The sequence below is a fragment of the Sturnira hondurensis genome, unplaced genomic scaffold, assembly GCF_014824575.4.
Source record: "Sturnira hondurensis isolate 20B ecotype Veracruz unplaced genomic scaffold, ASM1482457v3 Scaffold0007406, whole genome shotgun sequence".
NCBI lineage: Eukaryota > Metazoa > Chordata > Mammalia > Chiroptera > Phyllostomidae > Sturnira > Sturnira hondurensis.
In genome coordinates this window covers 5,194,779-5,213,110 of record NW_028080037.1, presented here as the reverse complement: position 1 = coordinate 5,213,110, position 18,332 = coordinate 5,194,779, and the positions used below count along the sequence as shown (strand labels likewise).

At 42.7% G+C, this 18,332-nt stretch overlaps 1 protein-coding gene and 1 non-coding gene across 9 annotated transcripts in view; both read left to right on the top strand.

Annotated features, from left to right (window-relative positions):
* Positions 1 to 2,785: 2,785 nt before the first annotated feature.
* The window catches only part of ATXN2 (ataxin 2), a 100,914-nt gene continuing 85,367 nt past the window's right edge, over positions 2,786 to 18,332 (top strand). For 3 of the 8 annotated variants that reach the window (XM_037052103.1, XM_037052102.1, XM_037052096.1), the window contains exon 1: positions 2,786 to 3,522. In XM_037052103.1, the coding sequence (XP_036907998.1) occupies positions 2,852 to 3,522 (671 nt within the window). In that variant the 5' untranslated portion in view covers positions 2,786 to 2,851. The remainder of the gene's footprint in view (positions 3,523 to 18,332) is intronic. The other 5 variants (XM_037052098.1, XM_037052097.1, XM_037052100.1 and 2 more) reach the window with 2 other exon arrangements.
* Positions 12,568 to 12,675, top strand: LOC118991371 (U6 spliceosomal RNA). Its single transcript, XR_005067399.1, has one exon. It is a non-coding gene; the product is annotated as a U6 spliceosomal RNA (small nuclear RNA).

Below are 18,332 nucleotides of genomic sequence, written 5' to 3'. Positions count from 1 at the left end.
AACAACAAAAGAGTTAGGAATCTGGTGTGGTGTGGCTGAGCATCTCTAGTTCAGGGTCTCAAACAAAGCCTAGTCAAGGTGCACTGACCAGGGCAGAGGTCATATCAAGGACTGATCAGGGCATGATCTGCTTCCAATCTTATTCGCAGAGCTGTAGGCAGCCAACAGGCAGCCCCTCCCTGCCGTGGGTGGAGATGTCATTTCTACGCTTGGGGGGGGCCTCTCGAGGGCAGCTCTAACATGGCCACTGTCTTTATTCAAAGCAAGTGAGTGACAGAGGGGCAGTCCCCAGTGAAAGTCACAGTATATTGTAACCTCATCTTGGAAGTGAGAACCCCCACTTTTTTCTTTTTGTGAGAAAGAAGCCACTAGACCCAGCTTATGTTCAAGAAGAGGGTATTTCACTGGGTCTGAACACCAGGACGGGGTCATATGGGGTCATCTTGGGCTGCCTGCCACGCCCCTGTGTCATAAGGCGCGTTTCCCTGCCATTAGGTAAAGCCCCCTCACACCACAGTGGCTGTTAAAGAACCATCACTTCAGGCGTCTAGAATTCAGGGCGAGAGTTTACAGCAATAGATATTCCTTGGTTCTGGGTGGTAATCTCTAATAAAGGAAAATGGGGGTGGGGGGGTGTATAAAATAGAATGGCAGTAAAGGTTCTCTCGGTTTCCATTTCAATAGGAAAACATAAATCAAATTTTAATGACGAACCTTCAAACATTCCAAGTGTGAATGTAAAATGGCACAGTCACTTTGGGGGGAAGAAATTTGAGAGTATTTTTAAAAGTTAAATATAAATTTTACTGTATCAGTGAACATTTGATTCCTCGGAATCTACTCGAGAGAAAAAGATGTGACGACATAATGTTTACAAATGTTCACAGCAGCATTATCCATAATAGCCAAAAACTTGAAACAATCTAAATGCCCACCAAATGGTGAGGAGATACACAAATAGACAACTGAGTACTACTCAGTGATAATGAGTGAAACGCGGATCCATGCTACAACGTGGATGAACCTCAAAAACAATATCCTAGGAGAAAAAAGGCAGACAAAGACCACCCGCTGTAAGATTCCATGTGAAAGTCTAGAACAGGTAAGTCCACTGAGACAGAAAGTAACTTAGTTGTTGGGGCTGAGGAGGGGAACTGGGAGTCACTGCAAATGGGAATGAGGAATCTTTTGGGGGGAGGGACAGGTTCTGAAATTAGTGGCTATGATTACATAACTCTGTAAACGTATTGAGAATCATTGAGTTGTGTAAACAAAATGGGTAAATTCCATAACATAAATGATACTTTAGTAAAACTGATAAAAATATTTTCAGTGATAATGGGTGAAAACTTGAGCTTTGTCAGCGTGAATGAAATCAATTGAACAATCGATTACCGACTGAAATCAAGTTCAGTTGTGTCAGTTTCAGGCTTTCTTATTCCACTTCCCTTTTTCCTTCCATCTGTCTGAAATTTGGTCCTAAGATTGAATTCTGGGAACTTGGTCCCTGATATAGCTAATTGTCAAATCATTAAACTACAGAAAATTTATTGTATTTCTATTATGGTCCTATTTCTTTTTCTTCCTCTGGTTTTTTAATCTCAATTTCCTTTGGGTTAATTTTTAAAGGATTTCACAACAACTGATTTAAAAGATTACTAGTCCCCCCTCCCTGCTCCCCCAGTCTCCTTTTTACTCAGATAGGAGATAAAGCTGATTTTCCTACTCTTCAGATGTTTGCAGAGTATAATGATTATTTCTGCCTGGACTAAATAGGAGATTAATTTCAATTTGGCTACTGGAGACTCGTGGCTTAATCATTCTCTAAATATGGTATTTTTATCTGGAATATTAAGGGGAATTTTGGTGTTTTCTTCCTATCACTTCCTAAAGTAACTTCACTTTTTTAAACACTGAATTCTTCACTTAAAAAAAAAAAGCTACATACTTGCTTCCAGTTTAATTGCAACACATTTAAAAAACGGACTACTGTGCTGGCTAACAACCTAAGTTAAAGTAAAACTTCTGAAGGGGCCAAGGTCTAAAGTTCGCATTCTTGTGAGGTCTGTTCTGTCTCCACCGAAGGAGACCCCATTATTCGTAGCTCTACCAATCACGTACACTTCCTTTTGAGTCTCATGAATGAAGAACAAGAAGTTCAAGTGAGGGGAAATGGGTTCAAATGAAGGTCAGATACCCAAGAGTTTTCTGGTTACTGTGTTGCAGGGGTGGAAAAAGTGGGGAAAAGGTAACCAGATGTGACTGGCTCCGGGAGATTGCTTGATCCCAACCCTTAGTCTTGGCAGGGAATGAGAGGACGGCCTGCCTTTGAGACGCCAAGTGACACTGAGAGAGCCCACTGTGTGCCAGGTGCTGGGGATACAAAGGAAACTAGGAGATGCTTGTGTTCAAGGTGCTTTACACTTTGCAAGACATAATGTCCGCCCTGACGACATTCGCAGTCCTTTTTTTAGGTTGCATCAGGTGGGGGCAATCTCGGGTTCTCTGAGTCTGAGGACGTTGAAGGAATATTGGGGGGCGGGGAAGAAACGCTTCTCTCAAGTCCTCTGTACTAGGCTGGCCCCGCAGGCAAAGACAGACACGCCCTCTCCAAAGGGCAGACACGCCTCGAGGAGGGCGGACCTGGGCAGGGCCGGCCGCCGGGCCCTCGCCCGACCCCCGCGAATGCGGCCCAGCGCGGCGCCCGCTCCTCACGTGTCCCTCCCGGCCCTGGGGCCGCCTCACGTTCTGCTTCCGTCCGACTCTTCCGACTTCCGGTAAAGAGTTCCCATCCCGCACCTCCGCGCGCACCCGGCAACGCTACGGGGAGCCTCCCTCTGTCCAGCCCCCGATGCGCTCTGCGGCCGCAGATCCTCGGGGCCCAGCAGCGGCCATCGAGCCTCGCCGCCTACCTGCGGCAAGGTGGCCCGGACGGCGCTCGCTCCCGCGGCCGGAGCGGCGGGGCGGCGGCATCGCAGCTCCGGACCCGTATCCCTCCGCCGCCCCTCCTCCGCCCGGCCCCGGCCCCCCTCCCTCTGAGCAGCGCTCGCCTCCCTCCACCTCAGACTGTTTTGGTAGCAACGGCAACGGCGGCAGCGCGTCCCGGCCCGGCTCCCGGCAGCTTCTCGGATTCGGCGGGCCTCCCTGCCCATTCGTCGTCCTCCTTCTCCCCCTCGCCGGCCCGGGCGCCCCCCCGGCCACGCTAACCCGCGCCTCCCCGTTCTGCGCCCGCGCGTCCCCGCCGCGCTCCGGCGTCTCCTCGGCGCGCCCTGCTCCCGGCTGTCCCCGCCCGGCGTGCGGGCCGGTGTATGGGCCCCTCACCATGTCGCTGAAGCCCCAGCAGCAGCAGCAGCAGCAGCAACAACCACCCGCAGTCGCCAGTGCCCGCAAGCCCGGTGGCGGCGGCGGCCTTCTCACGTCGCCTGCCGCGGCGCCGTCAACGCCTTCAGTCTCGTCGTCCTCGGCCGCGGCTTCCTCCTCGGTGGCGGCGAGCGCTGGCGGCGGGCGGCCAGGCCTGGGCAGGTGGGTGTCGCGCCCCAGCCCCCCTCCGCGCGGGCCGGGCCCAGCCCGGGCCTTGCATCCCCTCCCCCGCGTCCCGCACCGCCGTCCCCGCCCCGTGACCGCCCGGCTTCGGAGGTGGGGGGGCGGCGGTGGGCCGGGGGCCCGCAGCGGGGGTGGGGCTCCCCGCTCTGGTCTGGAGCCCGGGGGGTTGGGTGGGAGGCGCCGCGCGTTTCCTTTGGGAATGTCAGGCGGTGTCCAGCCTCCTGCAGCACCCCACCCCCTCCCCCGAACGGTCAAGATGGAAGGACTGGGCGGCCTCCCCCTCTCCATTTAAGCGTTTGGAGTGGTTCACAGGTCTCGGCAGTTGTCAGCCCCTGTTCCGCCGCCTTTATGCCTCCTCCGCCCCAGATGGGGGGGATGCTGGGGCAGCGCCCCCACTCTCGGCTTGAACATTAACGTGGAAGGGGCTTAGGGTTCTGGTTCCGTTTCCAGAAACTTGCCCACTCCCCCCGAGGGATTAACGAAGGGGGCAGTTAGGGCAGCGTCTCCCTCCCCGTTAGCAGGGCGGTCTCGGGGCACATCTGGGGCCCTTAGGGTCCGTCCCATGCCTTCGGCCTCCCCCCGCCTGCCCCTGGGTTGAGGCGGGTGGGCAGGGGTCCCCGCACCCCCCCGCCTTTAAAGGGAAGGCGGCGGCTGGGCTCGGAGCTCCGGCACCTGGGGGTGGGGAGGGCCCGGCCGCTTCCCGGCCGCCTTGCTTCCCCCGCAAGGCCTCCCGCGCGGGTGGTGGCCGAGCCGCAGTGCCGTGCGGAGGCCGCGGGAGAGAAGGCGCCTTTGGGGAGCGGTGGGCGGGGGCCGGCCCGGCGTGCGTCAGAAGTCCGGGCGGGACTGGGGGGGTGGCGGGGCGCGGGAGCGCCGCGCGTGTCCCCAGACCCCCGCCCCGAATTCGGAGACTTCGAGGGGAGCGGGGTTCCAGCAGGGGACGTGGCGAGGCTCCTGGAGGCAGAAGTGCGGGTGTTTACTTGCGGGGTCTTCCCCTCGACCCCCGATACCCAGGTTGGTGGTGGAAACGGGGGGGCGCAGGGTCGTCTCCGGTAACCGGGTCTGACCGGGAGGGGGTTAGTGTGGGGGTGGGGGGTCATCAGTTCGTGTTTCACGAACTGAGAAAATGCTTAGTGTTGAGACCGGGCAGCAAATGTCAATAGACTCCATTCCTTTGTGGCCAGTGCCCTTAACTCGGGGAGCGCCGCCAGAGCGCACCAAGGGCACGCAGGGCCGCCCCGGGCCTAGGCGGCGGGGCCGGTTGGTGACGGGGTCCTCCTCAAGCAGACGGACATCCTGGGCCTTGGAAGGTGGGATAAATGGACGTTTTTCCACTTCATCCATTTTTTTGAAAACATGTTTTTTGCAGCCCGTTTCCAAAGAATTTTCATTTTCGGCAGAAGTTGCCCATCTAGAGGGAACCGGGCTGATTTTTAAGTTCTGATATTTAAGTGGTGGTGCTGCTGCCTTGGGTGGGGGGCGGGGAGAACTTTGGTTGTTTTGATTCCTACCCTCCCTCGCGCGCAGTTTCCCCTTCTCTGAAATACCTACAAAAGCTGTATCCAGCTAAAGTAATTTAAAGGGAGTGCCTGTTTTTCTACCTAATCCACTTAGGATTCTGTAACTTAAATTTCCCCTTTCTCAGTGGCATCCTACCATCCCCATAGACAAAGATGGGGAAGATTTAAATACAGTTTTTCTAGAAAAGGATGATGCATTTTTTCCCTTCTTAGATATCAATCAGAAATCTAGCAGTCAACGCGTTTAAATAAGAATTAAAACTAAGACTTTTAAGTTGCATTGGCTCTCAGTTTAAGTTCTTGAGGCGTAAGTTGTAGCCGTACTCTTTTTGATAAAGACGTGTTTTGTTTAATGTGTTGGACTCATGTGATGTGAAATTCTATTCTTGTGCAGATCTGTAGTTAACGCGCATGTAGGATTCTTTCAGTTCTGAATCACTTCCCTGGGTTCTTTGTAAACCAGTTACACTTACGAGAGCATCCTCACTGGGGTTGGAGTGTATCAGCAGTTTCAGTAAGTGTCCGGGGCCAACGGGGAAGAAGAAAATGCAGCATTGGGTTTGACGTGTTTAGAGATAGAAAATATTCTTGAAAGTCTGGAAGTTCACGTGTCTGCTTTAGATAATACAATACAACACAACATTTCTTCGTATTTGACTTTTGGGTCTTTTGGGGGAAAGTGAATAGTTGATTTGAATGGCTTTCAAAAATTCTGCCTTTAATTGTCACTCACATTTCAGAAGGTGGCTTTTACTCCCTTAGAACAACGTAACCACCATATTAAAGTTTGAACATAATTTTACCTTCATCCAGTCCTTACTTTGGCTTTTTACCTTTTCATTTTTATGTAGTTTTAGTGACTTATTTTGTGTTCAGCTTTTTCCCCCCTCATCACTTTTTTAAAGTTTCTAATTAACCATTCTGTTGTTGGGAATTGCGTTTCCACGTTTTTGCTATTATAGATAATGGTGCAGTAAACATCTTTATACTAATAGCTTTCTGGTTCAGTCTAATTATCCTTAGAGAAAGTTCCCAGGAGTGGCTTTACTAGGTCAAAGGGCTTGAAGGTTTTCAAGGCTCTTGCCAGCTGTGCCCTGTAGCAGAATCTCCAGGGTTAGGGCGCTGGTTCTTTGTAGTGTGTCAGACACAGTGAGGGGTTTTCAAGGGAAAAGTTACTGTCAAAGTGCATACATTATTAAGTGCTTTTGTCAGTTACCTGATGGTATTTGTGATTTTGGTTTCTCTGAGGATTTAATGAAATGGTGTGTGTGAAGCTGCACCAAAAACTGTGACTGTTAGTATTATAAGGAAACTCAGTTCCTTACCTGTTATGCTGATACCTACTACCTAGAAGAATGAAAGTCCTGAGGAACTTGTTCTAAAGCTTTTTGGTGGTTTGTTAACTCCTCTCACTCATCAGAGTATTTTTTTACTAGCTGCTACCCTATGACTAATTTATTTTTGGTAACTTTTATGTAGTTTCATGGCACCATTGGGAATTATCACTAGTTAACCCCATATCTTTTCATTTTCCCCATTTAAAAAAGGAGGGGTCACAACCTTTAAGCATAGTCTTGCTTTTAAATACTTTAAAGTTACAGTTTGTTTGATGGGATTAAGGGTGAATAAAAAGCTTTAGTTTTAGTAATTTTTGTCTTAGTGCATTTATTGCTTCTTTCTCTGAAGGCCTTGCAATTTAGAAAGTATGCTACAATTTAGTTTCATTGTTCATTATGCTTCCATTTAAATGTCAGTGAGATGTTCATTTCTTTAAATGCCTTTAGAAGAGCCGAAAAACCTACGTTTACTTAACACGTAAGTGTGTTGAAAATATACGTCTAAGGCAAGTACAGGTGCTTGCGATCTGTCAGTGAATAGAGGACAGCTGCTCCTTTGGTGTTTACATTCTAATGGGATGAACCAGACCATAAACATGACATTGGATTAGCAAACTCTGTGTCTTTAGATAAGAGTAAGGAGATGATAAGAGTAAGGAGATGAGAGGGGAACACGATAAGGGTGTTTCGGGGGAGGTTGGGGGAGGAGAGTGAGTTTTGATTTAAAATGGATTAGGGGAGGCCTCACTGAGAAGCTCTAACATTTGAGGGAAGTTTTTTTTTTTCCAATTTTTTTTATTTAATTATTTTTCAAGTAGTTTTCTGTCTATTACTCCCATCCCATCCCACCCCACCCCCCCCCCTTGAGGGAAGTTTTGAAGAAGGTGAGGTAGGTAGCCATTTGCTTTTTGTCTAGATTAAGTAGTCACACAGCCCCATTTGTAATGTATAAGGTTTAAACTGCATCATCTTTTGTTAATTTCATTTTTAACGTGGGTATTGATAATAATCACATTTGAAGTTGAACCAAAAAAGCTAATTGGCATCTAGGTCATTAGAAGCAAGCTGTGATTGCCTGTTAAAAGAGGCACAGTTTTGTTTTTCTATTGGCTTATTTATCAGTTTAATTTTTCATTCCAATATCTAGAGAAAATATACTTTAAAAATATACTTTATTTATTTATAGAGGGGAAAGGAGGGAGAAAGAGAAACATTGATGTGAAATAGGAACATTGATAGGTTGCTTCTCTCAGAACTCTGATAGGGACCAACTGTGACCCAGGCATGTGCCCTGACCAGGGACCAAACTTGCAATCTTTGGGTTTGCAGGCCAGTGCTCAGTCCACTGAGCCACACCAGCCAGGACTAGAAAATTCACTTTTTAACATTGGGCAAAAGCCTACATCATATTGCTTATCAAAGAAAAGTCTCTAGTTGCTTAAAGATTTGCTTCTGAAAAGTCAAAACATTCGTGGTATCAGTCATGGTGTTCCTTTTTTGTTGTTGTTAGATGTAAACTTGTATTTTCTGTGTTTCTCTAATTAGAAAGACAGTTACAATTTTACACAGGGATGTTAACTCATATCATAGCTATTTAATAGCCATATGTTTCGACTTAAAGGAGGATCTGATTTTTTTTAGTCCTAAATAGCTACAGCTGTGTTAGAACTTAGATGCATCATAACAAAGTGTTTTTATACCTTGAAATGAATTATAAGTTTTTAGAATTTTTTTCCTAGAACTGTAATTTTCTACTTGGGCTAAATAATAATAGCATTTTGATCATTGTATAAAATGTTGAGCCTAAACGAAACTCTTGTGGCTATTTCAAATGATTATGACAACTTCAGTGGAGATAGAGTTTGTTAGCAGGCCTGCCTGCTACTGTATCTTTTTAAGTAAAGGTACTTTTTAATTTTAACAGCGTATGTGGGTCATCTGTGACTGTTACTATACCAAGATTTTAAGAGGTTGATACAGTGGTCTTTATAACTAACTAAAGTAAACTAAAGTGCTCCTTCCTCTCTAGGTTTTTATGCCTCCTTAGATGTTAGACAGTCTTGGAGAAAAGGGATGTTTTGTACCAGAAAATTGACTTATCAGTGAATAGGAAGCTGGTGTAAAGCCTTTGGAAAAATTTAGGATCTAAACCTGGAATTTATAATATAGACAGTTTTGATCTCATAACCTTTACTAGCATGACTTAGGATTGGAAATAGATTGAGGTATATTTTAATGTTTTCAATATCCTTCAAGTATGGTTTCCTATTCAAAAAGAATTTCTTCTGCTTTTGAAGATGAGTGTTCTATGTAGAAGAGTCGTATTCTGCACAGAGATGCTTGCCAAATGAAGCAGAGCTGTAATTTCGTAGGCAGGTGTGTTGTAAACTACTTTCCTGTTACTTAAAACACCAATTCAAAAGATTTTGTGTAATACGTATTGCATATGTATAAGGTTTAGAGCTTTCAGACATGTAGAGATGTGGTTCCTGATATTTACCTGTTTATAGTATGATACAGAAAAGAGATGTACTTGAACCAGTGTCCAGAATAGATTCGTTCTTGAAATTAATAAATTGAGACAGTCTTTGAATGAGTACTAGGTCAGTTATATTTGAAAGTCCTATCTCATAAATTGAGAAACAGCTTTAAATGCTCATTGTAGAAAAGTAAGAATGCAGAGAATCAAAAAACAAGAAAAACTTGAATTCCCATAAAATTAAAATTGCCACAATCTTTCCTTCAAGAGAAGCACTGCGAGAAATTTGGCGTTCACCTTTTGGGCTCTTTGTGAGTGTACATACAGCACATACAGATCCTAAACACAAGTGGCATCATATGGTACACTGTTTCAGATTCAGCAATGTGTAGCATCATCTTAAATAATTTGTTTTTCCCCCTAAAACTGTAGCATTTCAAAGCATGAAATAACAAAACCTTATTTTACAATAAAATGGGAAAAACCCTAAGCTTTGAAAGGTTAGGAGACTTAGTGTAACATATTTGTAGAGTTTATGACACCCCTTTAAATAAATGTAGATGTAAACAAAATCATGTTGTGTATTTTAAAGAATATAGAGTCACATATAGTCCTTGCCCTTCAGTATTTTCTTTTTGTAACCTTGAATTTGGCTTACTAAAATAGGAAGTCAAAAAAAAATATGTCTAATTCTGTACATATGTGATATGAAGTTTACTTCAGTGCTGACTCCTTGATTTTGTTATTTTTAATGGGTTAGTATTGTTATGGATCTTAGTTGTCTATGAAAATTTGCCGCACCCATTAGTAACCTTAGGTTTTATTTGCTGAAAATTATTTGCAGTTGTATGCATATGAAAATTTAAAATTTCTTCTAAAAAATTCTTAGATAGATTACTTACACTTTAAGCTTTGAAGTTGAGGCAAGTGACTGTAAAACATCAATTTCATGCCGTGATTAATAGCTAGCTGCTTTTCAGGATGGATAAAATGGCATTCCGTGATGGAGTCTTTATAAATTCCATCAGTTTGTGGTATGAGACTTGTCTGCAAGGTAATTATAAATGAGTGTGGCTTATTATTATCAAGAGTATCAGACCTTTAGAATGTTGTCCTCATGTAAGTATTACCTTGAGATGATTTATCTACCCCTGTTGTCAGTATTTAGGGTTGCCAGTTTTTGTTTGTACTGCTTTTTATGGAACATGTTAAAAAATACTCTTAGCAGTAATCTTTGTAAATAGTCAAGATTAATCTTGATTATAGTTTTAGTTTTAAAAAAGAAAAGGCTGGTTTTGAACCAAATAATGGATTTTTCTTTTGGGGGTTGTAAACATTTTTTTGTGGACCTTGTTTAATTAACTGTTTATTCCTGAAACACACTTGAAAATCAGGTACAGAAAAGATTTAAAGTCTTTGCAGATTACAGAAAGGTAAACCCTTGAGGGCATCTTTCAGAGTTTATTTGCTTTTACTTTGCACATGATTCTATGTAGTTTGCTTTTTTGATTTACAGATTGCCAGTCAGAGGGGTAAAGCTTGTAGGGGAAACATACTGACTGCCATTGGAAATGACAGCATGATAATTAAGAGATGGGAGCATTATAAAAAAGGGATACACAGGCTCAAAAAGTAGTCATATCCCCAGTGATGAGGATACATTCTGAGACGCGTGCTGTTGGGTAAATCAGAGTTGACCTACACAAATCTGGATGGTATAGCCTGCCGCTGTCATTGTGCGTGCTGTACTTTTATACCCCTGGCAGTGCAGCGGGATTGTTTACACCAGCATCAACACAAACGTGTGAGCAGTGCTTCCATTAGGTGATATAGGAATTTTTCGACTTCATTATCATTTTACAGGCCCACTGTCATATATGTGGTCTCTCATAGAATGAAGTTTTATTGTTAGTGATCCATGACTGCACACCATCCTGGTTGACTGTGAGTTTCTAGCTCTGTGCCATAGTAGACCCCAGAGGCATTACTATTTCATAGCACAATGTAGTTAATTGGCGAGCTTGTAAGGGTGACTCATAAAACAAGGTTAACTTGTTTTTCATATCTCTCAAAAGAGGTATATTTTAAACTGCAGGTCATGACCCCGTAGTAGATTGTAAAACCACTCTAGTGGGTCATGGCGAGCATTTTTCGAAAAAATGAAAAATAATGGAAGATGTTAAGACGCATTGCATTGTTAAGGGCATAAGAATTGTTTTAAGAACTTCCATGTCATTTCATGTTATGCTGTGCTGCAGTATGAAGTAATTTTTCATTGATGTAGTCAAAGTCACAATGTAGATGTACTCAGGTGCAGTGCCAGGACGGAGCGAAGGTTTTGTGGCTGTTTGTGGGCCAGGGTTGCCAGGTTGAGAAAATAAAGACAAAGGACGCCCAGCTAGAATTGAATTTCTGATAAACAGTGACTGATTTTCTTAGTATAAAGATGTGCCAAATTAGGCCCTGGCTGCTGTAGCTCAGTGGACTGAGCACGGGCCTGCGAACCAGAGGATCGCCCAGTTAGGTTCGATTCCCAGTCAGGGCACATACCTGGGTTGCAGGCCAGTTCCCAGCAGGGGACACACGATACCTTGTGTGTTCCCGGCAGAGGCAACCATACATTGATATTTCTCTCCCTCTCTCCTTCCCTTCCCCTCTAAAGATAAATAAATAAAAATATTTTTAAAAAAGATGTGCCAAATTGCATCAGACAAAATTATTTATCTGAAATTCAAATTTAACTGGGCATCCTTTGTTTTATATGGCAACCCCAGTCTAGGCTAGAATTGGGGTTCATCCCTTGGTAACTAAAATTTAACTCTGTGAGCCCTGGTCGGATAGCTCAGTTGGTTGGAGTGTTGTTCCAATGTGCCAGGGTTGTGGGCTTGGTCCCCAGTCAGGCCACAATAAGGATCAACCAATATATGCATAAATAAGTGGAGCAACAAGTTGTTGTCTCTCTCTGTGTCTCTCTCTTCCTTTCTCTTAAATCAGTAAATAAAAATGTTTTAAAAATTAGGAAGGCAGAAACTTTTTTTGTTCACTACTGTATCCCAGGCTCCCTGAACAGATTCACCACTGAGTCATGTGTTTGAACAAATACTACATTTTTATTACATTCCACTCTTGGCAAATAGCAAACCCTCAGTAGTTTAGAATCATACAGATTTGGAGTTGGAGTGGCCCTGGTGATTTTTAGTTTTCATTCTCTTTATAGGTGAGGAAACTAAGGCCACAGAGGTTATTTGTTGTGTTCTCCCATCATTGGCTGCATAGCTGGCTTTAGAATCTTGTTCCTTCTTTTCCTAATATATTTCTTAAGACTTGTTTTCAGAATTTCTTGTTTAGTAATCTAAGATTCACCTATCAAGAAAAAAAAATCATTTTTTAAATGTTACAATTAGCAAAAGCTCCACTTCGCTGTTTTTTAAAAATATTTATTTTTTAGAGAGAGATGGGGAGAGAAACATCAATGTGCGGTCGCCCCCATGCACCTCCTACTGGGGACCTGGCCCGCAACCCAGACATGTGCCCTGACTGGGAATTGAACTGGCAACCCTTTGATTTTCAGGCTGGTGCTCAACCACTGAGCTACACCAGCCAGGGCTGGCTGTTTTGTTTTGTTTTGTTTTCTGTCACATATATATTTCAAGTGAAAGTGTGTTTGTCCTTTTTAAAAATAAAGTAACTCGTACTCATTTAAGCAGCACATATACTCAAATTGGAACGATACAAGGAAGATCAGCATGGCTCCTGCGCAAGGGTGATGGCGCAGGTTCTTGAAGCATTCCATAGTTTTTGGAAACAACAAACAGGATCCAGAGGGGAGGAAGGTGGGGGGAAGGAGGAAAGAAGGGGGAAGGATCTAGTTAAAGAACAAGTATAAATGACCCATGGACATGGATAACGGTGGGGCAAGGGAGGGCCATAGGGGAAAGTTGGAACAACTGTAATAGAACAATAATAAAGCAAAATAAAAATAAAGTAACTATAGTGTTCCTACCAGACATTCCTTTTCTTTCCTCTCCGAGTATCTTGTGATTCTTAGCCTAGATGACAAACAGGTTTTACCTCGTATGCCAATTCTGGTTGATGGAGGTGTTATGTAGAGAATGCTGAGATTTCTTTTGGCCTCGGAGAAGTCATGAATAGAGAAGGGGGTTGGGTGATTTTTTTTGTCCTGGGTACCAGATGGTATTTGCTTACTGTAGCTCTGCAAGCTTCTGATCGGTCACTCCTTGTCCAGATACTTCATATATACTTCACAGCCATAACAATCTACCCAAGTGTCTTTCATTGTGTCCTCTTTCTATTGAGAAACTTTCAGTGGCTCTCATTACTAGTAGAATCAAATGTAGGTTATTTAGCCTGAAAGTCAAGTCCCTCAACAAACTGCCCACACTGTATTTATTCTCCAGCATAAATCAGATTCTTCCAATCTAGTCGTCTTGTCCTCTTAAACATGTCTTTAAAGGCTTAGCCCAGATTCCCTCTTGCACAGTGTCTCAGTGTCTTTCCATATTTGCTCTAGGAAAATGTGACTCCTTCCTCTTCCTTGAGCTTTGGCATTCGCTGCATAGCACCATGTATTTAAGTGCAGCAGCTCTTCCCTGACAGTCTTTCTCCTTAGGATGAACTCGGAGGTAGGAGCAAAGCTACACCTCACAGTGTTAAGTGGGTTGACCCCACCAGTAGATGGTGTTTCATTTGTTTCTTTATGGACACTCACAGTCAACCATTCTGGCTGTTTTTAGATTCTGTGTGTTCACTGTGAGCTTTGTCGTCGAAGCTGTCATTTTCAACAAGCATAGCAGTACTCAGTGTTGACAGTGTCAGCATTTAGTCATGTTTGAAATGAGAGATTGAAAAAAGTGTAAGTAGTAAGAAAATGATGGCTCAGGACAGGATGAATTATTCTGAAGGACACAGATCCAAAAGTACTGTTTTTATTTAGTCAGTAATAATCAGCAAATGATAAAGAATTAGTGAGTGAAATGGGAAAACTGGGAATTTTGCAGCTAAGGATGGGAAGAGTTTGGGGGAAGGCTTAAGTCCTTACAGTTTGACTGCTGAAACTTTTGTCAAGACCTACAAGCAATGCTACAGTTTCACAGTCCGTTGATTGAAGGGTCTAAGCCGGCAGGGGTGTCCAACCTGTGGCCCGAGGGCTGCATGTGGCCCAGGATGGCTTGAATTCGGCCCAACACAAAACCGTAAACTTAACTTAAAACATTATGAGTTCTTTTGTGATTACGTGTCTCAATGTATTTCATGTGTGGCTCAAGACAACTCTTCTTCCAGGATGGCCCAGAGACGCCAAAAGGTTGGACAGCCCTGGCAATCTACAGTGACATGTGAGGCAGTTATTAAGAGATGCCTAGTAGAATGTCCGTGTATTGGGTCTGCAAGCTTCATAACCTCCTCCTGTCCATTTTGGACCTAGGAACATGTAGCTACACAGAAAAGACTAAACATTTCTTCATTGTTCAGTGCACTGTGATTTAGCTCAAATTACTAGGTAGTTATTCCTTATTGCGGCAGATTGCTGTTTAATTAGATGTATTGAGATATAGTTTACATAAAGTTCATCCTTTTTGTGTATAGTTCTTTAGTTTTGAGAGATCTATAATCATGTAGCCACTACCACGCACAAAATATGGCCCCATAAAGTTCCCTTGAGCCTCTTTTCTTTCAGTCCCCTTCTTCCTCCAGCCCTGGCAATTACTGATCTGTTTCTTGTCATTATAGTTTTGTCTTTTCTAGAATGCCATGTGTATGGGACCATACACTATAACCTTTTGTGATTGGGTTCTCTCATAACGCTTTGAAGTTTGTTCATGTTAACAGTAGCTTTTCATCTTTGATGCAGAGTTGTATTCTGTTAGCAGTATGCATGCACCGTAGTTTGTTTATTGAGTAATGGACGTCTGAGTTGCAGGTTTTGGCTGTTATAAATAAAGCTGCTTTGAATACTTGTGCAGATTTTGTGTGATCATAACAATTACATTTCTCTTGATTAAATATAATGAAATAGGATTTCTGAGTTCTATGGGCAAGTATTTCATTTTAAAAGTTAATTGCCAAACTGTTTGCTGAAGTGACTGTACTAATTTGTATTCCCCTCAACAATAAGTGAGATTTCTTTTAAGTATTTATTTTTCAATTACAGTTGATGTACAGTATTAGTAGTTTCAGGTAGAGATTTCTAATGGCTCTAATTTTTTGGCAACACTTGGTGTGTTAATCTTTAATTTCAGCCATTTAGTGCTGTTTCATTGTGTTTTGAATTTGCATTTCTTTAATGCCTAATGATGTGTGAGATCTTGTCATGTGCTTACGTGCCATTTGTATCTCACATTTGGTGACAAAACTATTTGGGATCTAACTTGTTTGGAAGTAAAGGAGCTTCTTGCATTGCCTTCCTTTTAGAATTAGAGCATCTTGAGGTCAGGGAGGGGCAAGTGCCTTGTACAATTTTGTATACTTGATAAGTGGTAAGTTACCTGTTGGTTATATGAGCATTGGTTCCTTTATTAAGCAGACAAGTTTACCCTGCCAAGGAAAATCGGTCATTTCAAAAGGAACATGACATTTATTTTCTAGGCATTCCGTAGTTAAACTTTTTTTCTTCTTGAGTACCTTGGTTTGCCAGGCTCTGGGGATATAGTAGTGAATAAGCCAGGTGAGATCTCTTCTGCCCTGGAGCTTACGTGCTAGTGCGGGAGACAAGGCAGAGAATTCAGACTGCCCCTGCCACTTCTGGTATGTTTCAGCTGCTAGTGCTTGCTTCCATCTTGCACAATTGGAAGAAATCTTGTGGGGGAGATTGACTGTCTTCATCAGAAGGTAGGTCTACTATGTTGCTAAGGGTTTTATTTCTTTTAATGTTTTAGGGATAGCCACTGGCTAGTTACAGAAATCAGTATGTTTGAGAAGCCTCCTGATCTAAACTTGTGAAAGTCAGTCAGGGTCATGATTGAAAGAAAGAGGAAACAATGAGTGGACCACACCATATGCTTCCTATTCTTCTAGGGTTTATATATATGGGATTGTGTGTGTGGTTTTTCCCTATTCTATTACAACACAGACATTGCTCCTAGATAATCTGTTGCCCTGTCCTATTTTACTCATGAAGAGGCTAAGGCCCAGAGGGACAAAATGACTTGTTTAAATTTACATGGTTAGAAAGTAGCAGAGGTGGAATGACTTATTATTGTATTTAACATTTCTGAAAAGACATATGCAAGTGAGAACAATGGAAGAAAACTTGTGCAGGATTTAAGGAATGCTAAAATTATAGTCGACCCTTGAATAACACAGGTGTTGGGGTGCTAATCCCCTGCACAGTCAAAAATTCACGTATAACTTTTGACTCCTTAAAAACTTAACTACTAATAGCCTACTGTTGACCAGAAGCCTTACCGAAAACACAGTTGATTAACACATAACGTGTTTGTAATACCTAGTGCCATGTAAATGCTGTGCAAATAGTTGTTATACTGTATTGTTTAGGGAATAATAAGAAAAAAAGTCTGCACCTATTCAGTGCAGACACACCCATTCTAGGCCTAACTGCGTAGTGCATGTCGGCCACAGCCATTTTTCCCTGTGTGTTTTTGACCTGTGATTGAATCTGCAGGTGCAGAACCCTCTGATACAGAGAGCCTGCTGTATTATCACAGTTTGTTATTCGGTCACCAGATAGCGAACATGTGGGCTGTTTGCAGTTCTTGGCTATTATGAATAAACCAGCCTCGAACATTCTCATCTATTGCTCTTGAATGATTACCTAGGGAGTGGGATTGCTACATTGTATAAGGTTTAACTTTATAAGAAACTGCCAGACTCTTTCCCAGAATGGCTGTGCCGTTTTCCCTCCCTACCAGTGGTGTCTGAGAGTTTCAGTTGCTCAGCGTCCCCCTTAGTAGTTGCTATTGTCAGTCTTTAATTTTACTCAGTAGATCTTACTTGTTTAAATGAGTATGTCTTTTGTACACTTATTCGGGTGTTTTTCTCTTTTTATTAATGTTACATGAATTCTTCATATGTTTTGTGTATAAGTCCATTATCAATATCTTTTGCAAATATTTCCTCATCTGTGGATTGACTTTTCATTTTAACAGTGTCTTATAGACGAAGAATAGACTATTTAAAAGTTTAATGAAGCCTGACGTATCAGCTTTTTGCTTTTATGGTTTCTATTTTTTCTGTCCTTTCTAAAGTCTTTGTCTAACCCAAGGTCAAAGATTTCCTCCCATTCTGACTGGTGTGGCTCAGTGGGTTGGGCATCTTCCTGCAAGGTGAAAGGTCACCGGTTAGATTGCCAGTCAGGCACATGCCTGGGTTGTGGGCTGTACGAGAGGCAACCAATTGATGTTTCTCTTGCACATTGATGTTTCTCTCCGTCTCTTTCTCCCTCCATTCCCCTCTATCTAAACATAAATAAAAATATTTCTAAAAAAGATTTGCTCCCATATTTTTAAAGTTTTAATTAAAAATTTTTATGATTGGGTCATTGATCCATTTCGAGTTAGCCTTGCTAACTAACCTCTTATTTATAGCAGCTTCTTTGTACATTCTCATAGGATTTTCTGCCTAAATGAACATGTGGCCTTTTAAAGACAGTTGTCCCTCTTCCTGTCCAATCATTATGCCTTTTATTTCTTTTTATTGTACAAGATAGAAGCTTCAGTTTGAGTGTTTCATCAGTTTACTTTTCTTTAACATTTTGTTCTAGTCAGGATTCACATGAGGTTCACAAGTTGTTTGGTATGTTTCAAGTCTGTTTTAATCTATCTGCAGTTTAACCCTTCATTATTTTATGCTAGGTGCTTTTGATTTAGTGATCAGTACAAAGTTCTTGGATTTATGGAATTTGCTCATAGCATTGCCATCAAACATACATTACTAAAATGCACACTTAATGTTTTATCAATGGGTAGATCAACCTCAATTGGATTTCATTGTAAAGCTTAAAAATAAATGAGAATAAGAGCACTTTCATGACATTTCTTTCATTTTTAAAAAATTTACTTATTTTAGAGAGAGGAAGAGGGGAAGAGAGAAACAGATAGACACTGAGAGAAACATTGATCTTTTGTTCCACTTATTAATGCTTTCATTGGCTGCTTCTTGCCTGTGCCCTGACCTGGGCATCAAACCTGCACCCTTGGCTTATTAGGACAATGCTCTAACCACCTGAATATCTGGCCAGGACTCATGACAATTTTTGATTATATATACATTAAACTTTCATGGAAAGTATTTAATGCTATTGAGAAGTTTTTTTTTAGATGTACTGGTTTGCGTAAAACAGCAATAGACTTTGTTTTTAAATTGCAGTCGTTAACACTGCAGCCACATTTTTTTCAGCACAGAGGTCAGCAGACTTTTCTTGGTAATGACCCAGATAGTAAGCACTGGGTTGGCCAAAAAGTTCATTTAGTTTTTTCTGCA